The following is a 25,534-nucleotide window of genomic DNA, read 5'->3' on the forward strand; positions in this document are numbered from 1 at the left end:
GACAGAATGCGATGTGACAGGGTGTGTCAGTAATAGTAATCTGTTACTTACACAAATAATCAGTTAATTATCTGCTTTGACAGCACAAACGACTAAAGGACAGTCCGACAGCATTCACCAACCAAGGAGACAAGATCAGGAACAGAAAACATGAATGCTTTTTTTTTATTTTTTTTTTATTGTTCACCCCCAAGGGGTCAGCTTGAAACTGTTGGGAATGCAAAACCACAAGACACAAGTTTTACCTCATTATCTTTCACTGATAAACACATGCTCGCACACACACACACACACACAATAAGTACACAAACAATATATGCTCGTGTACACCTCCTGTACTCTTTCAGGATCACACCTAAGGGCAAATAGCTGACCTGGAAATCTGCCTTCTGTGCTTAGCAGTTGCATCTTGTTATTTCTGGGTTCTGTCTTAGAAATGGACTGGTATACTACAACAGATCTTCATTTGTTTCTTCCTTACTAAATACTTCATATAGTTTCATTTTATTGAACATGTGTATTTAACATGTCTGACTAGATATATTTGACTTTGTACAAAGTTTTTACTGCAAGAATTGCTTGTCAGGTCCAAGACCTTCCTTTTAGCCCCTAACAATGGGGTTCTTGCATGAGGGTATTTTATGTGAATAATAACTTTCTTTTTTTGGCCAATAATGTGCCACACTGTACCCACAACACTGAATCTTCAACATACTTTGAAACTTTTTGTATACTCTTAACTTTATACTGTAATGATTATTAAGGGGTAGGGTTACAAGAACCCTCATTGACACATTCTATTATTTTTGTAATTGTGATTTCATTGGAATGATTAGAAAACTGTACTGTATGTCTGCACTGTAAATATTACACAAAATATTAAGTTATGTTAAAAATGCCAATACCCTTTCAACATATTATTTGATTGCCTAAAACAATAAGCCTATCAAGCTATGATATTGTTCTTCTTACAGTTTTATATTTCCCATATTTTCTGTGTACACAATCGCTTCAAATGTCTGTCTAAACAATCAGTCTGTGGAACTGTTTTACGATTTGTAACGGTCATGTTTTTTCCTATACCTTATAAGCAATCAGATGCTACAGATCTGAATATTTTCTGTCAAAATGCCAGATCCAAAGGCCTGCTAGTATATGAGCGAGTCCTTACAGGCTGAGTGATCGAAGAACGGAACACATTCCTAGTTTGTTTTTGTAACCCCCCATGAAAAAGATCCTGTCCACTTCAGCACAAAACTCAACTGTGCCTGTAGGGCTAAGAAATGCATTTTAAACAGAATGTATGTTATTTAAACCTTATCATGTATAGCCATTGTTAACTGTAAATGATCTGACAAATGTGTTTTTTGAGAATGTACTTCTTGAATCAATTCATTGGTCATCTGTTTAAAAATGGAATGTTCCTTTTGCCTTTTTTTCGGTACTATTAAAACCTTTTTGTACCTGAAAAGATGTTTCAATATTTTTAGACGGATGATATGAGGAGGATGATTGAGTAAACATTTAGGGAATCTTTTGCCTGTGTAAGTACAGGTGAATTGAAGCTGCAGGTCAGATTAGGGAGTATTTTCTGTGGGTTCTGAAGTATGTATTGATATACATAGAATTTGCCTTTTGTACTCCCTTGTAGAGCAAACATATGGAAATGTCCTTAACACGGCTAACCTCAGGTAACAAATAGAACAATCATACTGTATCCTGCATTATATTTGTATTATGCATCATATTATAACTGTTCATGTCATACAGCGATTCACATCTTGAGAGAAATTTATTGTTGACTTCACACACAGTGCAAATTCTAAAATTCCTCTAAGGGGAATAACTTAAAGCGACATGTGAATTTGAACAGCAGCAGGGTAGACACGCATATCTACCGTATTTGCTTAAGCTCGCACTTCCGTTTGTCTACAGGAAAGAAACTGATTATAGCAACAGATTGTATAGGCCACATTCTCCTTTTATATTTGCGGATCAACATGATGATGGTATCAGTGGTAAGATTGCTAGTGGGGTATTCTTAAAATGTGTCTAACTGTATTCGCTGATACATGTTCTCAAACTGCTCCCCTTCATAGTCTTGATGCGCCCTGCTTGAGTCCTTGTCTGCGTCCAGGCTCCTCCTCCTCCTCCACCACTACAGTGTCCGACCCTGGTTTCTCTTCCCCGGGACGGGCATCCATCTCTGGGTCAGCCTCGTAGCCGTGCCCTGGATCAGGGTCAACCACCCCCTGGAGCTCCCTGGGCCCAGCGTCCAGGCGGAAGAGGGTGGGGATGCGGCCCAGGATGGGGTTGGCCTCCTGGAGGCCGGAGATCCACTGGTTGAGGGTGGCCTGGTCTCCCTGGCCCGACATGCACATGGCATACACCTGGCCCTCCTCCACTGTGGGGACAAGCACGTTCTACACTGACTCACGGTAAAGGACAACACTGAATACCATTGTTCACCTTTTGCCTTTCCCTTCATCCTCTTTTTCTGAATGTATGCAATTGGAAAGTGTTAGGGAATTCAAACAAACGAACATTGTTTACAGACTACCAAACTGTATATGTATATACGGTGCGTGTCTATATATTCACACAGATACATACACACACACAGTATCTATAGACACACCTTTGTCCACATGGAAGCTGGTATCATCCCCCATGTCCCTGTCCAGGTCCAGGTCCAACTGAAGCGGGTAATCAAAACACCTCTCTGGGTCGTACGGCTCTTCAACCTGTCAGGTGGAGAACATTCACACTGCTGGCAATGCTAACATACTTCAGCAGTAGCTTCGATGTCCCATTGTGTGGATAAGAAATCTATATGCACGGATTGTAATTCTGGGGAAACCTCCTATAAAATAAAATATACACAAGTATTCATCATCCCATCTACTGACAGTTACACAGTGTTCCAGGGTCGCCCACCTGTTCGTCTGGGGGCAGGGGATCAGCCCTCAGCACATAGTAGTAGACACATGTGTTCCTGAGCCACAGGGGGAAGGGTCCCTCCACAAACACTGGCTTGCTGGGGTTGTGGTTCGCCAGCATCTCCTTCTGGTCTGGGCTCTGGATACCTGCCATGGGGAAGAGAAGCCGAAAAAGAAGAGAGAAGCTGCAAACTGTAAGTCTGTTTTTGTTAAAAAACAAAAAAAGCCTCTGGGAGGTGGAGAAGTGGGATTGTGTAGCCTACCTACGACGTGAGGCAGTGTGATCTCCTCTCCCGTCTCCAAGATGTCCGTAGACGGCATCTACACGGGAGACAGAAGAGGTCAGACTGCCCAGCAAAACAGACAACAACAACATCAAGCCCCAAGACCAGTGAATCAGTATGAGTGAAGACAGACGCCGTTTTACAGCACTGGTAAACGGGTACCTGGTAGACGGTGACCTTGGCATCGAGGTCGTTGCCGATGCGCTTCAGACTGAGGCGTGCCAAGTCAAGGGGGTCCTCCGGGAGCTGGAGGGGGACGGGGAAGGGGTTGGCGTGCTTGAACTTGGGGAACCAGTACATGAGACGCTGGAACTTTCGGATAGGGTGGCTCTTCTCCCCAAAGATCTGGACCAACAGGACCTTCGTCTCCACGTTGGGCATGATCCCTGGTGCCACATTGTAGGGAGAATAATAGTGATTAGTTATATGGAATAATAGTCGTAAAATTATGTAGGATGATAATGGTTTGGGATGAAAAGAAATAATAGCCATCGTCACTGTGTCGCTTCAACACACAAAGACATACCATAGTTCTCCATTTGCTCAAGCACTTGTACTCCACACTCTTGTTGTCTGGGGTAGTGGTTGAACATGCGCTGAATGAAGTTCCTGGGCACGAAAACCTCTTTAGGAAACACATCCAACAGCTTGTTGTACACGGCGATGTCCCGCTCCACACCAAACTCCTGCATCTTCTTCAGGGCAGCGTATATGAACTCTACGTGACCCCTCCGTCGAATGTCCCTCCTTGTGAAGACCTCCACCACTCTGTTAAAGGTAGCTTTGGATTTGGCATCCTTGGAGGCTCTCTCAAACAAGTCGTCGTGGGTTACCAGAGACCGGTTCTTCCGTTTGCCATCCTCCTCCTCCTCTCCGTGGTCTGTTGTCATAGGCTGGTTCTTTGCACATGCTGGGCTGCCATGGAAATGCCTCCGTGTCTGGTAGAGACAGGAAAAAACGTTCTCTGCTACATATCTGATCTAACACGGAAACTAATTTCATGACAGTTGCTCAAGTTAAGTGTAATTAAATCAATGCCAGCACAAGCAGTAGGCTATGTTAACAGAGCGTAAAACATGAGTTTCTTACCTGACAATTAGTCTTGTGTGGGATTAGGGCTGTTGCTATTGTATGCACTGAGGATGTCTGGATCAAGGCAGTGTGCTGGAAAGAGGCTCTGGCAGAGGGGGCTAAGAAGCCCAAACTATGCAGCCGCAGTAGACAGCGAGCGCAGTTCATTGCAAATGCGTAGTGTTGATCCTGCATGTCAAAAATATAGAGGACATTTGATTTAATCCCATTGCATGTATATGCCAAGATGGGAAGCTTTGTTATCAATACATGTATTTTGCTGTTTCAGATCTATTAGCTAGTGGCTACTTATTTTATTTTAATTAGCTATATGGATTTATTTAATTTCTTATTCACTCGTTTATGAGTTTCATTCAATAATATGTCAGTGAAAACCAAGTGCATGACATAGAAATCACTACTCTCTGATAGCAGGGTATCTCCTTACCTTGTCTTAGCAGCAATATGTGGGCTCGTGTGCATGATTTAACAGCTTTACGCATAAGGGATATTCGATTGCCAATACTTCCAATACTTGCCTTACAGTAAGAATATGAGACGATGAAACAAGTCTCCTTCAAAACTCATGGGTACCTCCATATTGGATACGGCTGCATTTCCTGGTTCTGAATATTTTTTCGTCCCCCTAGTTTAATAGGAACAAGAAACACATACTTGAGTTCCGGCTTCATAAAGAAAAAGGTGCCGTTTACAGCTATGCCAGAAGGTGGCGGAAATTACTGTCAAAATTCTCAGTGTAACCGGTTGACAGGGGGTGTAACCACCGAAAAAGTTATACGTTTCGGTTGGCAAAACATTATATCATAGATGCTAAGCAAGACATACTCATAAGCAAACATTTTCCTAAAGATGACTTGTTTGCCTTCAGATTCTACAGAAATATTTTTGTGACATTTTACAGCTGTGCACTTGCCTCCTCTATGCTCTATTTCCTGGATTCCTACAGTGTTGTAGTGCTTTTTTGAAACCTCTGTGATAACTGCACGTTGCCCTGCAATCCCCTCTTTTCTAAAGGAACTGCTTCAACACGAGCAGCTCTTGGTTAACTGTCATGCTCCAAAGTACAGGATCCGTCAGAATGGAAAATACACCAGAAAACAAATTTCACTCTTAAAGACTATACAACACTTCTCAACATAGGACCATGGATGGTTCTACAAATAGTCTGGGTAAGTTGAGTTTTGAGATGCAGTTCTCAACGGGCAATTTTTTACGAAAAGTTCATCTATAGAGCAAATAATTATGTAGGCGTGTTCAGTTTTTTTAATAATAGATTTGACATGTGTTTTACTTGTAATTTGAAAACCTTTTAGAAAGTTCATTTTTATAGTAATGGCACATTGCTTGTCACGGATTTGGAACGTGTATCGTCTGTTCTGTCAGGTATTAGATTAATTGGTTTTTGAAACGAAATAATACTTTAAAGCAGGGTATATAAATTCTCTGATTGACAGATGGGTAAGAATGCAACTTGACACCAAAACTCCTTATTTTAGATTGTGGGTCAGGTGAAATTAGAACGTCGTGAGAAGAGAATGCTATATGAAAGGCTACACTGTCTCTTGTATGTAGTAACAACACGTATCAAATTCAAAATCCATTGTGATCGATATGAAGACAAGATTGTTTTACAACAACTGAACCATGTCAAAGAATCTAAATGTGGATGCATTCAAATTTATTAGGTTGGTTAATCACATGATAAAATGTAAATTACAATTTGCCTTTTCAAATTTGTATTTGTCAGTTGATATATCCTAATTAAAGGCATAGTTTACAGCCTTCTGCCTGCCAGAGTGCCATGCATTTCTAAGCCTGTCAGAACTCTACAACTTCTGCAGTTGGACCACCATGAAGTTGAACATTGTAAAATGATGTCATTTTTTAAACCGTATTAATATATTGAAGTATTTTTTTAAACTTCGTATACATGTTTCCATGTATGCAAAATATATATATTTGCTCTGCATTTAATCAGTATTTTAGGATTGTTTTAAGGACGAGATATTTCTTCACATTCTGAGGTAGCACATAAATTAGTATGTGGCTGTTGCATCTAAACTATGCCCCCCTCCATTTTGCACAGCGAAACGATTACCAATGCCCCTCCAATGAAAACTTTAATGGGGTCTATAATGCTGTAGCACAATGGGGCTATTGTTACACAGCTGCAGGGGCAAGCTGTCCTTCCTCATGTGCTGATGTTGTGTTTAGCGTCTTGTTAAACGCCAGGGAGCAGGGGAACAGTAAATACCTCTCAGAGAGGAGCCCGGTAGCATCTGCAGACAAGACCCTCTCTGAAGTACAAAGTGCCTCGGTCCACATCCTCCTTTAGTGATGCATTTGTTTGACATCTTTAAGTCATTTTCATACAATATTATTCGGCATCTGAAATAATGCACTTTTCCTTCACTGTGTCTTGACTTGGCAGACCCCGGGTCAGGTGCTATGTGGTGACCCTAAGCATTGGACATGGTGAGGATTCAGGGTAGTGTGCTTTACATTTATTACATTTACATTTATGCATTTAGCAGACACTTTTATCCAAAGCGACTTCCAAGAGAGAGCTTTACAAAAGCATAGGTCACTGATCATAACAACGAGATAGCCCCAAACATTGCGAGCAGCCAAAACATGAAACATACATGGTGGAAAACCAAATAAGTGCCAAAGGGAAGAACCATAAGAGCATGCAGTTAAACAAGTTACAATTGAACAACATGAAACTCCCCACAAGAGTGCAAGAGTGTACCTGTAGAAAAAACAATCAACAGTAAAATATTTCACAGCGAGTACAAGAATTTGAAACCGTTACAACTAACCAACAAGAGCCAGAACCAACAAGGAGCCGTCTCATTCTTAGAAGAGCTGCATTTCATGATGTGGTAGGCCTGGGTTTTCCTATGTACAGATTGGAGTTCAGTTCAACTTAACCCCTCCTAAACCTCAGAACTGCCCCCAGACCAGGCAGCACAACTGAACTATGTCATCCTCATTGTATGGTGTCATCCACTTAGCACAACAGTCAGTCAGAAAGATGGTCATAATAGTAACGTGTCAATAGATCATTCATCCTCCTGTCTCTCTCTCTCTCTCTTTCCTGTCTGTCAAATCACCAGCACCTCCTACAAGAGCTCCCTGTCACTAACATGCTCTCCTGTCACAGCAGTGTTGTCTGAGAGGATGTTTGTTGTCTGGACTGATGTGTTTTTGTGAGTAATTGAACTTTTGCTCCTAGCTTAAATGTTGCTGGTCTGTTATTCTGAGAACTGTTGGCATCATACTTAAATCCCCTTGTGGAACGTGTTAAATGTATTAAACAATACAGGCTGCGGAGGGATGTGAATTATTACAAGGTCATCTTTTCCTCCTTGCATTGCTTGACGTAGTACAGCGAGATGACACAGCGATTTATGTCAGAACAAGTAGTCCACAGTTATAGCTCATGGCTTTGATATGCTTATCCAGAGCAAGCATGGTCTTGCATATCTCTCCTTTGATCTAGTCAGACATGAAAATCAATCATCTCCGTGACACAGAGGTGAACCCTGCAGTGCTGCCTCCGGATCTCCTAGATGTTGGATAAGGTTATTAGGAATTGTTTATCCCCTAGGTTGTGTGTTTACCCCACATACCATGTCTGTCAACATATTATCATTGTCTGTTCGGCATGAGATCTAAAAACATCAATGCTGTTTCAACAGAAGAGATCTAACCGGTTCATGAGACCTCAATGGTGATTTCCTAGAAATTGAGCCAGTCAGCATTATGGCTTTGACTCTTTCAAGCTCGATCACATGGCCACTTAACATGAACTGAAATCAGTGAAGTCGAGTGTGGAGATGGAGCGCTGTGAAATTCACGCCTTCACAATGTAGTCAGACAATAGCAGTATGCATGTTGTTCTTGTGTGGGGGAGGGAGAACCTGTTTCTCTCCTGTCTGTTTCAGGATGTACAAGCTATGACAACAGCATCCTAACCACGAAAGAGGCGTACAAGGCACGCTGGTACAAGGCGTACAGGATGTAATGTTGTTGCTTGAGATCGTTCTGGAACAGGGAACCGGCGACAATCAGAGATGAGCAACGGCTTCTGTGGGGGTTGATGCTCCTTACACAAGATAGGGTTCGTCAGAGGAGGGGGTGGACTCTGGGAGGGGAGGGTGGTTCTAAGCCAGCTGTTGCTGCTGACTATTCAAGTCTGTTTTGTGAAATAACCACAACTTCTCCATTTTAGATACTATAATGTTGAAAAACCATGAGACGTATCTGCATTAGTATTCAATTACTATACTATAAAATACTATCTATGGAAAGAGCATATATCTTTAACCCTGTAAGACCCCTGGTTGTAAAATTACAACGTCACTTTTAGCTCTCTAATTGCTAATTTCTTTATTGAAAGACCACATTTATCCAATGGCATTGCAAGGCAAGACAATAGACCCATTGGCTATGTAAATGTGGTCTTAAAAAAACAAAACAAGTGCAGTTAGAGAGCTAAAAGTGACGTTGTAATTTTACAACCAGGGGTCTTACAGGGTTTAAAATACTATCAGTTCAGTTTCGGTCTAGATCAAGCAATGAGATTATGAACTGAGTGAAACTACTTAGAAGGGGTCCAGCTCCAGTATGACTGTTGTCATGCAAAACAAATAGATATAAATATCCTCCCAACTAGACAGGACAGGTAGCAGCTTGTGCATTTGCCAACTGGAAAAACAATCAGTGTGGTGTCTCGGCTGTAGCCTGATAATGCAACCACCCAGAGGACCTCAGATGACCTGAGGCACAGTGAGACTGAAAGCCTGCACTCACCAATGCAGGATCGGTGCCCTGTTGTATTGTTTCCGTCCTCACCAGTGTCACTGTTCATCTTCTGAGTGATCTTGTTGGATATGATGTTACACGGGTGTGATGTGTCTTTGAGATAAGGCTTCCAATGCTGTCAAAACATTGATTCAACGCCAATTTGTCTCACCATCAATTTGTCTCGACCGTGTTGGAGTTGCAGTTCACAGAACATGCAGTAAACACGTCATTGAGTCATTTACAACGGTCAGTTTGTCACTAAATATGTCTTTGCACGCAACAGGGAGTGTGGACTGATTCAGATTTAATTGCGTAAAAGAAAAAGACAGCGAGAAAACGGGGAAGCTGTTTTTGGCATGGCCTCCCAGCCCAGCTGCTGTGAATGTTGTGGATATTTGCTCTCCTCTTCTGCTGGCTCCACTGCCAAACTCCTCTGACGTCGCCACCAACCATGGCTTTTCACCGTGAAGGGTATGTACGAAGAAACAAAGGCGATGTAGTACTAGACCTGTGTGTGTGTGTGTGTGTGTGTGAGCGTGTGGGTGAGTGAGTGTGTGAGAGAGACATACAGACAGTCTGAATGTGTAAGTGCATGCATATGTTTCTTCTGCTGTGTGTGTGTGTGTGTGTTGTGTGTTTTTCCTACCTTCACGAGAGCATGAGCAAACTATTTAAAGTGCCTTCTTGTTGGGCCTAAGGAGAGGAAACGTGCCCTTCTTTCTTTTGACTTGCTGGACATCCTTCCTGCATCGGTAACTTCACATGTGGACATTCACAACCCTCCCCATACAACTGGTCCACAACACAAGGCCCTAAGTAGTTCCTCATGTGTCCAGGACTGCAGTTGGCTTAGTCTAAATATCCTAGGATTCTGTGTATGTGGCAGTAGAGCAACCTTGATCTTCCTGAAATGATATCACTGTCATTCTTTTTGTGGATATGACGAGTCTAGAAGAAGCATGTTTTTTTGTATGGCTACATTTCTCACCCAAGTGTTTATGCTCATTACAACCACAATGGAGCTACCACACCCGCTTGTACCATGAAATCTGCCAGATTCCTTTTGGCATTTAATGTCTCCCTCTACTTAGCCTCCTGGTTTTATAGATACAAACATTGAAATTGAGGTCTTTATTTCATGTTTTATAAGCGGCAACAGTTTTAATGGAAGCATTAGCAACAGTTGCAACATCATGTTAACATTCCCCATGACCGTGTTGATTTGTTTCCAGTTTGATTAGGTCAGAGTTGACACATGTTACGCATACTTTTTCTCCTCATGAGATTTGTGACATATTTGTGTTCAGTTTGTTACTTATTTCCATTTACTTAGACAGGCTTTGCTTGCCTTCCTTCATTCCTTATACATACAGCTAAACACAGACTGAAATGAACTAGGATTTTTTTCGTTATACATAATGCTGTCATTTAATGTTTGCTCACTGCAGGTGAGTCATTTGTGCACATAGCTAAATCCCTTTTCCTGGTGAAATACAGGAACTGGAGGAATGGCAGTGCCACAGGAGCTTGTGTTTACTCATGTGGTGCAGACGTGTGCATGTGTCTGTGTGTGTGTTCGGGACTACTGTACCCCAGGTGCCCAAGGTGGGAAGTAAGTCATTCTTAATAGACCATGATTGTGCGTGTGCATGTCTGAGCATTTGTGTGTGTGTGTGTTCGTACTTGCACTTTGCGTCAGTGTGTCTGGGCATAAACATGCGTGCGGGTGCAAGAAAGGGAGAAAAAATGGAAGGAAGACAGTTCACAATGTGCCTGAATCAAGAACTGATTTGAACCTTTCCGGCGCTCCAGTGCAGCATCCCATTGTCCAAGCTCCATCTCTGGCCCACCCGGTTTACATATCTCTATAATTCAGAATTCAACCACAGGTTTTGAACCTCATACTTCATGCACAGTTGAGCCAGTCAGCAGAGTTTGGATGAAAAGCTGGGACGCCGACTGAAGATTTCACTGTAAACCTGGTGGATCAGAAATGCATCTTGTTTCAACACAGCTGAATCCCATCCATTACATGCCATCTAGTTTTGTAAACACCAGTCCGCCACATCCTCTCTGGTTCAGCTCTATTATCTCCACGGCATATTTCCACTGTATGGCAAGCCGGTAGAGTGTAGAATATTTTTTTTTTTCCCTCTGCCAATAGTTGCAGTCAGGTGTTTCGTCTGTGATAAGACATATCTCTGCTGTCTTTATGCGTCTTCCCCTCCAGTCCATCCTCCTTCAGTTGAAACACTGCTCATGGTTCAGCTGTACAAGGCGGTGTGGTAACTGATGACCCAAAATGGCGTACCGGACTGTAACTTAGCTTTCCTCCAGATAGACTCCTATAGGTGACATTACGTGTATATCTTGACTGAGTGACTGACTAATGATTTCAAGTTCATTCAGTTCAACCAGATATAAACACAGTATATTCAGATTACTTATGTACTGTGTACCACTGCTCCACCACTGTCTGCATATTAGAATATGTTTCTGTGTTTTGCTTTCTTGTACTTTGTTTTGCTTTCTTGTACTTTGATAATGTATGTCCTGCACATAACTTTCAGGATTATTCCTTAGGTGTTATTGCTGTGTCTGAGTTGTCCAGTGAGTAGCTTTGCAGACAGCAGACTTAGACAGCCCTGAAAGACCCCATTGTGTATGGAGTCATGGTTCTGGTCCAAAGAGTGTGTGTGTGTGTTTCTGTCTGCATGCGCACACTAGAGAGTGTGTGTGTCTAGGGGTATTAGACAAAGCCTCGTGTTTGAAGCACTGGAAGCTCTCTTCTTCTTGAAAACAGAACCGGCAAACAGTGAATTGCCTTGAAGCGAAAACAAGATATGTTCATGCATCCAAGGAAAGTCGTTAAACTGAACTGACTTCCTTCTTGCTGTTTTGCATGTTTTCTTGCCCACCGGATTCTTGCACAATCATTTAAAGTGTTATTTTTGCTCGTGAGCCAGCCAGGCACAAAAGGGTTTGAAAAATGCCTCTCCCACTCACCAGTAGGCAGTTAAGAAGTAGTGTACTTCTCCTCCTCCCTTCCTCCTTCTCCCTGCTCCTCCCCACTTCTCCCCTCTCCTCCCCACTCCGACAGGGTAACGAGCCTCCTCAAAGACTCTGTAATGATCAGAGAAATCTGGTCTGGTAGCCTGACTGTTACCTCTCACACTACCACCCTCAGCAAGAGAAGGGTTAAGAGTGGAGAGAAAGTTCACAGCTATGAGTGTAGGATCATAAAGTAAAAATGATAAGATCCCAAATCTTAGCATAATCCCGAGAGGACCGGAGGAGGAGAAGGGAGGGGAGGGGTGATATCAGAGGAGGAGATATTGCAAGGCGTGAAGGAAGGAGGAGTGATGAGAAAGAAGATAAGGTGAAAACAGGACTGAATCGCGTGGAAGAGTCATGGAAACAGGTAAAGGTTAGGTAAAGAAAGTGACAGCTTTGATCTGCTACACATAGCAAGCCCTTCTCACAGAGCCAGTTATGCCTGGTAGCTTGCATTGCATCATTCTGTTCTCCCTGTGCCAGATATGAGAGATGAGACTCCCTTAGGCCAGTCAACTCAGAGCTGTTCAGGCATGTTTTCATGGTTTATAGTGATTCATAGTTGTAGCTCTACTTTACAATGCTTTCCTTTGGTCCCAACACGTACCCTCTCTGTTGATATCGAATGATAGCATTGCTATAGGCACAGATTGATACAGGGACAGTTGAAAGTTGCTTCATGTTGTTGGTCTGTCTTCATTTGGATGAGCTGTTGGTCGTTTTGGTCCAGAATTACCTTCTTTTTTTTTTACAGAGGATATGCCTAATTGTTACCATAGTACCTCATGTCCAGGACAGAGAGGGGAAGTTTTCTATGAAGTGATACAAGCTGCATAGCAATTTACCAAGCCAGCCACAGTCTCTCTATAAAGCTGTGTGGCTAACTAAAGCAGGAAGTTAAAGCCTAAAGGGTTGCTCACTGTCTCGTGGTATGCGGCTTGTAACTCACGCACACGCACGCACGCACACTGAGGATTGTGACGCACCAATGGTAGCTGTTGATGTTGACATCTTCAAATCCCCTAGGTGATGTTATCAGCCAGAGTCATTCCTGTGGTCAATACCAGAACGTGCACCCCAGGGCGCACCCCCATCTCTATGAATCTGTGCCCACTTAACTGTTCTAAAATCCGTCAGCTAAACACCACGTGATAATAAACATTCCAGGCTTCCCATTTGCGAGGCTCATCCCGCTAATTGACGAAAAGGTGGTAGAAAAGCAGAAACATGTGGAAAATCCTCTCCACTAATGGCCATCCCGATATCTCCCGCTTGCTTTTTGTGGTGGAAAAATGTCAGTGAAGCACATGAAAGACCTGTAATGTTCGGTAAATAAACAAGACTCTCAGGACCTCTCCTCTTGTTTTTGAAGTTGGAGTCAGTGATGGATGCTAGCATTAAGGTTGGGTTTACAATCAGTAGGTTGCCAGAGGACCTTCTCTCTATACAGAGTTCTTTCTTTTTGAGTACATTCTTGTGGGATGTAGGGATCACATTACCATGGTATTCGGGGATCTTAAAGTTCTCATAAGTGGTTTTTTAAATGGAAGACTGTTTTGGTCCACAGCAAACAAAAATCCACTTCTGGAAAGACTGTTATTACCCTTACCGCTTATTAGTCTTGACCAATGTTGTCTTGGCATGACTCCCTCCCTAACTCCTGATTGGTTGTCCTGGTGTGTGTTCAGATGATGTGTCGGCAGACAGCAGCGCTGAGTTCCCAGACCGGGTGTCCATGATGGAGGGCCGTCTGCAGGCGCAGGAAGACGAGATCACGCTGCTGAAGTCATCACTAGCCGACGCGCTGCGTAGGCTCCGTGTCCATGACCAGCTGATCCCTCTGCTGAAACAGCAGCTGATCGCAGGTAGGGCTCCTGGACAGCATCCCTCAGGTTGCTGCACTCTGAGTTATCGGAGTGAACACAGTATGTCATAATAATGTTTGTGCGCGCGCGTGTGTGACACCAGTGAACCCAGCCGCGGCCCGGGTCCTGAACCAGGTCTGTTCCGAAGGTTGCTCCCGTGGTCGTAAACAGTCGTCCAGCTCAGCCCCAGATGAACTACGACACCTAAACACCAGGTACAAGACTGTCCGTCTATATCAATAAAGCATTGTTTATTCAAGCTGAGGTCCTAAGGAAACCTTGTTTATTTCCGTTCTTGTCAGGAAATATTGTTTTTTATTTGAATAATGTCTTGATTTGATTGACTTTCTCCCCTCACTTCCCTATCTATCAACTCCTGCACATGTTTCTTTAGCCAAGTGACTAACAGTCATGGTGAGAATGGCCACATTGGTGATTCCGTATCCCCAGTCCCAAGGCCCAGACCCCCCACTCTGGACAGCTCTACCCAGACAGATCCTCCTGCGCTGGGGCAGGACCCAGGGCAGGACAGGGTGCCCCTGGCTCTCACCAGAGCCACCCAGAGCCTGTCCCTGGAGGACGCCCTCCCTGGGGGGGGGTCAGTGTTGGAGGGGGCCCGGGCCAAGCTGCACCGAATCCAGGGTATGGAAGAGGAGGATGAGGAAGGAGAGGACGAAACTGGAAGGGAGAGAGAGAAGGACTTGAGCTGGGCTTCTTCCCTGGTGGAGGAGCCTATCCACCCCACCACCATCAGGAGCCTCCAGAGAGATGTTCTCCAGGAGGCCAATGGACCAGAGGAGCAGGGCTCAGCCCCCCAGACCCCCTCCCCGAGCTCCCCGGCTCCCCCGAAGGACCAGGCCCCCATCCCCAGAGCCGGACCCCTGTCCACCATCCTGGCGGGAGAGAAGAAACCTCTGTGCGTTCTCCCCACCCCCCCTCTCCTTCCCGTCCTCCGTCTGTCTCCCAATCCTCACCCCTGTCTCTCCATCCCGATTTGCATGACTTCTGGAGGGAAATTAACCACGCTGTCGTTTCTGTTACACTTGCGCACACACACTGCAAAATCATGCTCTCCTAACGCTCGTGCGTCAATCAAGGGTGGGTTGCCAGGTTTGTAATTATGTTGTGTTACGGAAACCCACTGGGGGGGATGATGTCTGTTTTGATCGAGAGCCTTAGATTTTTCCATGGACCTAACAGGGGCTAAATACGTGGGATCGGGAACATAGAGCCCAGTGTCACATAATGCTTGACAACACTTAGTGACACGTTCAAGAGAGAGAGAGGTTGAGAAAGACAGAGAGAGAGAGGATCAGACTGGAAAGTATGAGGCCTGTTGCATTCAGCAGCCCCACTGTGTATTTCAGCGGTGGGGAACGCAGGGATAATCGGGGAGGGGGCGCAGGCTGTATTTTGCCATGTCAACATTACTTTGACGTGCCATTTACACGTACAATAGTTTCCAACTGGCCAAGCAATACGACACAAAGGAAATATCCAGCTAAAAGATATTTGGCTGTTAGGGTCACAAAATTTCATGTTCGTCTTGAGACATGATATAACTAGCTCCGTGTTGAGTCTGTTTGTTATCAGGGATTCCACAGCTGGGTTTGACAGATGCAAAAGTGAAGTCACTAACAAAGTAACAGTCTCTGTGCTAACTTATTGATCGAATAGTCGTTTAAACTAACCTATTTATCCAACTAAATCAGTGGTTTGCTTCATTTTTACATTTAGTCATTTAGCAGACGCTCTTATCCAGAGCGACTTACAGCAAGACTTTCTGCATGTGGACTCCTCAGGGTCTGTGTTGATAGAGGGTTGTGATTTCTGTTGGGTTCTGCTGCCCTTTGCCTTCCTGAGAAGCCAGACTGACAGTTATGCTCTTGTTTGTTTCCTCCAAACAGTCTCTCTTTGATAGAAACCACTTGAGCAAAGGCGTGTGGGTGTCAATGGGTGAAGCCAAAATTAAATCACAGTTTGGATCACGCGTCAAACTGTAAATACAGAAATCACCTGACTGAAACTCTTGTCCAATCACATAGCTAGGCCAGTACTCTGGTTGTCTGTAGTAGGAAGAGAGATGTCTTCAGAGATGAACAGTAGAAGCACACAGGTTCCCAATGGTTTCCCAGGCTGGGGCTTTGCTGCATGAAATGAAAAATCATAAATCTTATTCTTTCTACAAAATTATTTCAAAATTTCTCTTGTGTATATATTGTGTTCTTTCTTGTTGTGGTTTGCAAGATAGCTTTTGTTGATTGATAGCATCTGCTTCAGCTCATGAGGAATTCGACTCTATCATGCCACTCCATGGAAAGCAGTGGTACTAACTGCAAATTCATAGTTATAAACTAAATTCATAACTGGAATTCCCCTCTTTCGATGTACTCGATCCCTGTTATCTGGTGGCTTTCATTTTACCAAAGGAGGGGGTTGGGTTTAACTTTCTAGGTCAGCCTTCCTTTTGAAGCCAGCCATGAGCATCCTGGTAAGGAAATCACCTTAGATCAGGGCTGGCTCGGTGTTACTCATCAAATTCAGGAAACTGGGTGGGGTGTCACAGGAAGGACTTGCTCTGGGACCTAACGATCCAGAGACAAATGTTTGCAACGAATCAGTGTCTGTGTGCGTGCGCGTTTGGGCCTGTGGTATGTCTTTGTCTTCTTCTACGCATGCGTTTGTATGTTTTGGAGTCGCATGTGGTGATGTGTGGAAGCCATTTTGTTGTATGCATGTAAATCCAACCCATCTGCAGACAGATGTTCAACTCAACGTTCCTCGTGCAGGGTCCGCAGGAACAGTGAAAAACTGGCTAAGGAGACCCAGGAGAAGACCAAAAAACGACTGGACAAGAAGGCCGCGTCCTCGGCCAACCTCCTCACCCGCTCCCCCAGTCTGGAGAGGTGAGACAGGCCTTCCCCCAGCCAGACATCACTCACTGCCACTTTCCAATGGAAACTCGAATCGGAGAAAGCGTCACATATTTCACTGAACAGTCACTCGTTGGAACACAAGGGGCCTTTATCTGCACATAATAAAATTCCATTCCCATGAAAAGTCTTGGGATCTTCGTGATGTCCCTCTGCCTGCATAACAGATCTGGTTGTGTTCTTTTCACAGCCGGGCCAAAGACCTCGTCTCCACTGCAGGTAGTGAAGCTCTCTCTCCCTCTCTGTATCGCTCTCCCCCCTCTCTATCTCTTTCATCCCCTCTACCCCCTCCACTCTCTCTCTCCCTCCCTCTCTCCCACCCTATCTCTCTTGCTCCCCCATTCTATCTCTCTTGCTCCCCCTCTCTCCCCTCTCTCTCTCTCTTCCCCTCTTTTCTCTCTCCCTCTTCATCCAACAAAAAGTCCCATGCCAGTTCCAGCAAGCTTGCGTATGACTTCAAAGCCACATGCAGGAACCGTTTCAAACCCTAGGACTACTGGATCGCATACAGAACTCCTACGACAGCAATGCAGCGTAAAGCCTTCACTTGCGGTTTACTGTCGCTTTTAAAAGCCACTGGCTTTTTTTGCGGTTGGCTTTTATGGGAGTCACTCTCAAAGCTCAGTGCTGATCGAGGACACCCTCTCTATGATTGTCTGTGTCTTCTTGACCAGTCCTCCCTAATGGGGATTCAATTGGCGTAAAATCGGTTGGGTTCGCCTATCAGAGCAGCTTAATGGTCTTGAAATGTGAACAATGAGCTTTAGGGTTGGCCCGATCTCTGTAGACAAGGACGCTCATGAGGAAGTAGCTACAAATGCTACACGTTTTGCTACTGTGCTGTTTTAAGGTCGAGCCATAAGAATGTTTCGAGCAGAGGGACACCAGAAGCGTTGCACGGTTATTCAAACCCTCTGGCTTATTTCGCCTCTCTGGGTTATTTCCGAGTGCATCGCCGTTCTTCCCACACACACACACACACACACACCGAAAATACGAAAATACCGTCCGACATGCTATGATCTCAAGGAAGGTTTTTTTTTCTCTGTCATTTCTTTCTACGAGCGCAGCTGTCCCGGTTGGACTCACACAGGAGGTTCTGTTAGTGTGGAGGTTCCCCAAGGCACGGCTCCTCCCTCAGTGGAAACACACATCCATTGTGGTTAGCCACTCTGACTCCCCTAACTGGATGATGGATGCAGAGTCCTCCCCAAAAGGACGGCTTAACTTCTCTCTCTATCTCACTGTCGCTCACGTTTTATCTTATGCCAGTTTCTCTCTCTCTCTCACACACACACACACACTCTCTGTCTCTCATTCACACACTCTGTCTCTGTCTCTCTCTGGGCCAAACCAAGTTCAGCAAGAGTTAGCTCGTAGTTTTTACTCTTCGTCCATCTCCAAGGCTCCGTAAAGATTACACAGGACTTTTAATGTGAGATGATATCAGGTTTTTTTGTAGTGCTATCCATTACCCAGAGACCCACTTTAGAACACCATTGTAAAATGCTTTGCTGTAGGCAGATAATATGAGCTACACGGTGACTTGAGACATGGACCCAGTCTTTTACGATGCTTTCTCTGACGTGCAGACTTCTAATGACACCTCAACCCACCCCCGGTTTGCATACCAGTGGATGACCGCTCACACACACACACACACACACACACACACACACACACACACACACACACACACACGTGAAAGTTAGATACCAGTGTTCTAGGTGATGGGGCTGAGCTGCATCCCCACCCAGAACTGTGCTCACAGATCTCACCCCAAGCGCTCCGAATGGATCCCTCGGGATCCATCATGTCAGTATTGGATCCACTACAACGGAATCAGCTGTGATTTGGAGCTCGTAGGATCCTGGTGTTGATTTGTTCCCCTGTCTCTTCCTCTGCTCTCTGCTCTTTTTCTTCTCTCTCGTTTTTTCTTTCTGGTTGGTCTTTCTCTTTCCCATTTCTCTCTCCATTCACCTATCTCAGGTTCGCCAGGATCGAGAAGGGCGACCTACAGCCAAGGTATCAAATATGTGATTCCTTATGTGTGTTTAAACGAAAAGTGTATGGAATATTACATGTATGACTCGGAAAAGGAATATGAATCCATGTTTCAGTTTTGTCTCTCGTCTCCAATTCCTATTCTTATTGGCTGACAGGTCAATCAATTAAGATGTTCATCCGTGGTCGACCAATCACCATGTACATCCCCTCAAACATACAGAACTACGAAGATCTGAAGATGGAACCGCCCGCTGAGAAACTGGAACTGGATTGGGTGTATCCTTCCCCCTGCCCATGAGCCAAAAGCACTGGTGCAGTGATTCAGCGACAGAGAGATGTTTTTTTAATTGAGCCATTATTGATGAGACCATTTGATTTGATTTGACAGTGCTTAACTAAATGGATCAGTGCCATGAAAGCCAGGCAGATTCCAAAGTTTCTCTGTGCCCTTGAGTAACCGACATCTTCAGTGCAGGCAGATGAGAACAGTGTACGCCCTCCATAAATCACCTATTAGAGGAAGTAGCTGGGGGTGAAATTGCTTGTTGCCTAATGACTGACCTAGACCCGATTGACCAATGAGATGCATGAAGGATGATGTCACCTTGACTGGCCGGGGTTTGTAGCTATGGTTACCGAGGCCGAGACTGCAGGGCCAACCTGTACCTGCTGCCGTCGGGGGAGGCCGTGTACTTCATCGCCTGCGTGGTGGTGCTGTACCACGTCAACACCCGCACCCAGCGCCACTACCGCAAGCACACCGACTGTGTCCGATGGTGAGAGGCCGCAGCAGGGACCAGGAGCCCTGGCGTTGGCCGAGCATTCATCCACCTCCAGGCCCCCGGACACGGACGCCTGTGTTGTGTTCCAGGCAGGTGTGAGGCTCACAGGGGTGTTGTTGTGATGTGTTCCGCAGTCTGACCATCCATCCAGACAAGGTGCGCGTGGCGTCGGGACAGACCGCCGGCGTGGACAAAGATGGGAAGGTGAGGGGTCAGTTGGGGGACTTTGACAGGAGGATGGGCTCTCCTTTCATGTTGATCCAAGGTCATTATGGGACTGTACATTAAAAGCGTGTGCGTGTGCATCAGCCCCTGCAGCCTTTTGTCCACATCTGGGACTCGTCCACGCTGGTGACCCTGCAGCAGATCGGTCTGGGCACCTTCGAGAGAGGCGTGGGATCTGTGGCCTTTTCCACGGCCGTGAGTCCCGACCTGCCGTCTCGCCCTCACCGCCAGCATCTCCCATCTACACGCACCGACACGCGCGTCGAGCACGTCAGCAGGCCATGTCCACGGATGATGAACTCACTGACATGTCTCTCTCTCTCTCTTTTTATCGACGCTCGCTTTCTCTGTGTCCTTGTCACTTTCTTGCATGGCCTTTCCATCTGCCCTTTCACTCGTTCTCCCTCCTGCTCCTCCTCTCCTTTCCCTCCTCCTCCTCCCCCTGTCTCTGCCTGTCTGGGCTGCAGGACTCTGGAGCTTACCTGTGTGTGATTGATGACTCCAACGAACACATGCTGTCTGTGTGGGACTGTGCCAAAGGCACCAAGCATGCTGAGGTTAAGGTATGGCCATGCACACGTGCACATACTGGACACACACACACACTCAACGTCTGCACACACACACACACACACAGGCTGTACATACACACACCCACATACTGAACGTATAAACACGGTCACACACGGAATACCAGGGAATCTGTGGTTTGTGAACATATAGATAAAAGAATGTCTGGTGTCTGATATCAAGTGTTCCCCTCATGCTGTCAGAAAGGAATCTTCCTCCCATGTGTCTTCGCTGGGAGCCAGAACTAGAATTAGCATGCGTAGGAAGTGCTAAAGCCAGAATTACATTACACGGGGAGTCTGTGGAGCCACTCTTAAAGGAGGTCTGTTTGTGGAGATTAAGAAAAAGTACGGCCGAGGTATCAACCGGCTCTATCGTGGGCTTTTGTCCCAAATTTCTCAACTTCCCTGAGAGCAATTTGAACGGGGTTGTCATGGCAACTGTGTAAATATTTTAGACTGTGAATTTGTCCAGCGGTTCTGCTATGTGGGCTGTACAGTGTGTGTGTGTGTGTTTTTTATGTATGTATAAATGTGCATGACCAGGAGATTAGCTTTACATAGGCGGGTGGATGCATGAGATCATTTTCTATCTCTTTTGAAAGAGGTTTGTAGCACAGACGCTGGACTTGTCATATTATCATAGCTTGGTTTGCACAAGGTTCATCTGTCATGGGCGTCTCACCAGTCCATTTTGGGAGTGCGAGGGTTTCAGACCACATACTGTGAGCACACAGCTTAACATAAACGGTGATTTAGGAGTGTCTTTACTGTATAACTGCATAGTGTTGTATGCCCATCCCTCAATGTAGACTGGTATTCTACTGTACTGTACTGTACTGTAGACAAGACCCGTCATGTCAACAGAACTTCCAAGTAAAGGTGTTCCTCTTGTCGTGTGTGTTGTGGTGTTGCAGAGCACTAACGAGGCTGTGTTTGCTGTGGAGTTCAACCCCAGCGACAGCGGCAACATCATCACCTGTGGGAAGTCTCACGTCCACTTCTGGACTCTCAGTGCCGGCTCCCTCTCCAAGAAACAGGGCATCTTCGGGGTAAGTGAACTTCTCCAAAACAAAGACCCGCTGTCCAGCAACTAAAGGCCAACGCCTCTCATGCTAGTTTGGCGTTTTCTCTGGAACGTTCAGGCGACGTTTGTTTGTTTCTCTCCGGCAGAAATACAAGAAGCCAAAGTTCATCCAGTGTTTTGTGTTCAGTCTGACGGGAGACGTGCTAACAGGTGACTCTGATGGGAACATCCTCACCTGGGGCAAATCTCCAGGGGATGTCAAAACATTGGGGAAAGGAGCCAAAGGTGAGGCTCTGTCCATGTAAACGTTTATTTGAAGCTGGATGAACATTTGACATGTCTAGTCTGTAAAATGTACAAATGTACTTTCGTATTACTGTGTATAATCCTGCAATTCTGTTCCACCGACGTCTTCATCCCGGCAACGACCGGACTGTGTTATTGTTTGTGACCCTTTCTCCTTCCTGTGGTGTGTTTCCTGCTCCAGAGACCTTTCAGATCATGCGGCAGACTCAGGCTCACGAGGGCAGTGTGTTCACCCTGTGTATGCTGCAGGGCGGCGCTGTGCTCAGCGGCGGAGGCAAAGACCGCAAGATCATCCGCTGGAGTGCCGACCTGGCGCCCGAGAGAGAGTGTGAGGTGAAACCTGTGTGTGTGTGTTTGTGTGTGTGTGTGTGTGGTAGCTGCAATCTTATTTCGATTCGGTCTTAATTCCGTACTTCTGTTTCTCTAGATTCCAGAGATGTTTGGTGCGGTCCGCACCCTTGCGGACATTGATGGGGAGGAGCTGCTAGTTGGTACAACCCGAAATGCCATACTGAGAGGCACTTTCTCAGACGGATTTGTGGCCATAGTACAGGTACACATCATGATGACTCGTGTGTTAAACAATATGACAAGGTTTTGTTTACACACACACACAGAGGCAGACTAACAGTGAGTGTTTGTGTACCTTGCAGGGTCATATGGATGAGATGTGGGGTCTGGCCACACATCCCTCCCAGAACACCTTCTTCACGTGCGGCCATGACAAACAGGTGTGCCTGTGGAACACCGAGGAACACAAACTGGACTGGTGCACCACACTGGAGGTGACACAATGACACAAGCGTCAAACCCACACACACTCACACACCCACATTCACACAGAAACACTTTACTTTTGATCAAAAATGGATGCCCTGATTTGATGGTTTGTGACATGATCGATGACATCAACTATCTTATCTTAGGAGTACGGACTTTGTGCGGATTTCTGTCCTAACGGGGCAGTCGTGTCTGTTGGCCTGAGCACTGGGAGGTAAGACCCTCCATGACTATCAAGTCATCCATTAGTATGAATATCAATCCCTCTAATAATCACTACCTGTGACAGAACCTGCCTTCCTGCTGATGTGGTGGTCGTCCTGAGTGAGTAACAGCAGGATTGTTTGATGTCGTCGGTCTCGTTGTGACAACCCCTCTCTGACTCCTGACGACAGGTGGCTGGTGCTGGACATGCAGACGAGAGAGGTAGTCTCCGACTTCACCGATGGCAACGAGCAGCTGTCTGTCATGAGATACTCGCCAGGTCAGGGTCCCCCGCTCGCTGACCTTTCTGTCTTGAGCAACGAGCAGCATGCCGCACGCCCTCCACCCCTAGATGGCGCTGTTTGGTCTCCCTTTAGGAACACGCCCCGCTTTCTTCTTCTCTTTCAGATGGGAGCTTCCTGGCAGTGGGTTCCCACGACAACTTCATCTACATCTACACGGTCACAGAGTCCGGACGGCGCTACACCCGCTTCGGAAAGTGCAATGTGAGCAGTGCATGATGGGAGATTGTGGTTGGATGTGGGTTCGTCATAAAAGATGTCCCATGTACTTCCTACCAGTCCTACACAGACAGTTCCCTGTTGTCTGCCTGTTACCTCATTAATGTGTTGTAGTGACTTGATGCAATATCTCTTATTGTGTTCCCAAAACAGGGTCACTCTAGTTTCATCACTCACCTTGACTGGTCCAAAGACGGGAAGTATATCATGTCCAACTCGGGCGACTACGAGATCTTGTACTGTGAGTGAATGTCTGAACATCTATCTTTACTGTCTTTACATCTATGTGTTAAGATCCAAATTGTACAACGGTCTGTTTAATCAGCCTTAAATGAGCTCCTTCTCCCCAGGGGAAGTGGCTGGGGGCTGCAAGCTGCTGAGGAATCGATATGAGAGCAAAGACAGAGAATGGGCGTCCTACACTTGTGTGTTAGGCTTCCACGTCATGGGTAAGGGTTCACTAACACTTCCATACCACCAGGACAACGAAACGACCCTTCAAAAACACAATGCAGCCGTGATGGTTGTGGAGAGTAGATCCTTGTGCTGTAGCTATGCTGAATTGCCTTTGATACGAGGGTGAATTTGATGTTGATGATTGGCTGTGTTCCAGGTGTGTGGCTGGAGGGCTCGGACGGGACAGACATCAACGCTCTCTGCCGCTCCCACAGCGAGAGGGTGGTTGCCGTGGCCGACGACTTCTGCAAGGTCCACCTCTTCCAGTACCCCTGCCCCAAACTGAAGGTCAGACACGCCCACACTCAAACAAAACACACTATGGCATCCGTCGGAATCACGTCATTCACAGATAAATAGTGAGATAAAGGGGATGACACGTGCTACATGGACCAAGCTGAATATCCGTTTCTCCGCATGGCCTCCTGTCCCTAGGCCCCGAGTCACAGGTATGAGGGCCACGGCAGTCACGTGACCAACGTGCGCTTCACCCACTGTGACAGACACCTGCTCTCCATTGGGGGGAAGGACACCTGCATCCTCCAGTGGAGGGTGACGAGAGCAGGGACGGGGGACAGCAGCGAGCGCTTGGCCTCAGCCCCGGCCTCAGCCTCAGCCCCAGCCTCCTCCAGCCCCCACGAATCTAGCTCGTGAAGATGAGAGAACAGGAACGTTTTTGGGGGGGAAAGTGATTTGTTTACAGAGTGGAAGAGAAGTTTGAGAGAGAGAGATTGACAGAGAGATTAGAGATTGGCAGAGAGACAGAGAGAGAGTGGGAGACTCTTGACACAGAAAAAGGAGAGACTATGTGATCCAGATTTTTGGGTCTTACTTTGAGGGTTACCATGGACACAGGTCCTTAACCTACAGGATTCTCATTTCAGAGGAAAATTATAGATTTGTACAATGTGAGCCACATGTTATGACATAAAGATACATGCGTAACTTTTGCCAGAACAGAATATATTTTATTCTGTTTGCCTTTTGTGAATTTCCAGTTTTGACATAATTGAAGGTCAATGTTTTTGTGTTTTTATGTCGGATTGCCATTATATATCCTAATCTTTATGACAAAGTCAAATTCTACATTCCAAAGTATTCGTTTGAAGTTGTATAACTTTGTGTAAATGACCACAATGATTTTGCTTTACGGATAGGTATTTGTCATAGTCCTTTATCAAACTTTTTAACTCTAAAATGTCTTTACACTTCCTGTGTGCCTCCACATAATCTTAAAGTGCCTGAATAAAACATTGTATGAATCCTGAGCATTTGATATATTTTTATTTAGCAAAGGGTACGTCTTTTTAAGTGTCTTAAAGAGTATGGATGTCTTCTGATTTAAGTTGTAATAACAAATTATTGATTTGTTCATCGCATTGTAATGTGCCTGACTGTAAAGTGCCATGGTGACACAGTAAGAAGGTTGTGGGTTCGATTCCCGCTTAGAGAACTGTTCAATTCACAGGTGGGCTATATCCTGAACATGTTCTCACCGTGTTCACAAGGGTTTCCTCCGCAAATAACCCCAAAATAAACATGCAGAACAGATTGCTCTCTTGCCCATGTCCCTGGCAAGGTGTGAGTTGATCACTTGGACTTAGTCGCCTTGATGTGGCTGATCACTGCTCCTGGCTGCAGTGATCAGCCACATCAATAACAGGATGGGAAAATGCAG

The 25,534-nt window shown here is 45.5% G+C and overlaps 2 protein-coding genes across 4 annotated transcripts; one reads left to right on the plus strand and one right to left on the minus strand.

The window, feature by feature from the left end:
• Window positions 1-1,773: 1,773 nt before the first annotated feature.
• On the minus strand, window positions 1,774-4,931 carry ecsit (ECSIT signaling integrator). Of its 3 annotated transcripts, none has more exons than XM_067261497.1 (8): window positions 4,834-4,931; window positions 4,313-4,483; window positions 3,750-4,161; window positions 3,386-3,609; window positions 3,203-3,260; window positions 2,938-3,086; window positions 2,639-2,744; window positions 1,774-2,404 (listed from the first exon to the last, which is right to left on the minus strand). In XM_067261497.1, exons 2-8 carry the CDS (start codon window positions 4,460-4,462, stop codon window positions 2,094-2,096), a joined length of 1,410 nt encoding a protein of 469 aa, XP_067117598.1. In that variant the 5' UTR covers window positions 4,463-4,483; window positions 4,834-4,931; the 3' UTR covers window positions 1,774-2,093. The 3 variants fall into 3 exon arrangements, with proteins under 3 accessions (XP_067117598.1, XP_067117597.1, XP_067117596.1); XM_067261496.1 differs by having other exon boundaries at window positions 4,743-4,904; XM_067261495.1 differs by lacking the exon at window positions 4,834-4,931 and having other exon boundaries at window positions 4,313-4,489.
• Window positions 4,932-5,119: 188 nt separating this feature from the next.
• Window positions 5,120-25,124, plus strand: eml3 (EMAP like 3). The gene is made up of 24 exons (XM_067261293.1): window positions 5,120-5,484; window positions 13,870-14,046; window positions 14,150-14,261; window positions 14,441-14,962; window positions 16,836-16,952; window positions 17,170-17,198; window positions 18,969-19,004; window positions 19,142-19,262; window positions 19,613-19,762; window positions 19,903-19,972; window positions 20,078-20,188; window positions 20,461-20,556; window positions 21,480-21,614; window positions 21,736-21,874; window positions 22,077-22,228; window positions 22,323-22,448; window positions 22,549-22,680; window positions 22,822-22,889; window positions 23,071-23,159; window positions 23,288-23,385; window positions 23,554-23,641; window positions 23,751-23,849; window positions 24,014-24,144; window positions 24,292-25,124. The coding sequence occupies exons 1-24, from the start codon at window positions 5,460-5,462 to the stop codon at window positions 24,508-24,510; spliced, it is 3,042 nt and encodes a 1,013-aa protein (XP_067117394.1). The 5' UTR covers window positions 5,120-5,459; the 3' UTR covers window positions 24,511-25,124.
• The last annotated feature ends 410 nt before the right edge of the window (window positions 25,125-25,534 follow it).

Source organism: Osmerus mordax, chromosome 23, assembly GCF_038355195.1.
Source record: "Osmerus mordax isolate fOsmMor3 chromosome 23, fOsmMor3.pri, whole genome shotgun sequence".
NCBI lineage: Eukaryota > Metazoa > Chordata > Actinopteri > Osmeriformes > Osmeridae > Osmerus > Osmerus mordax.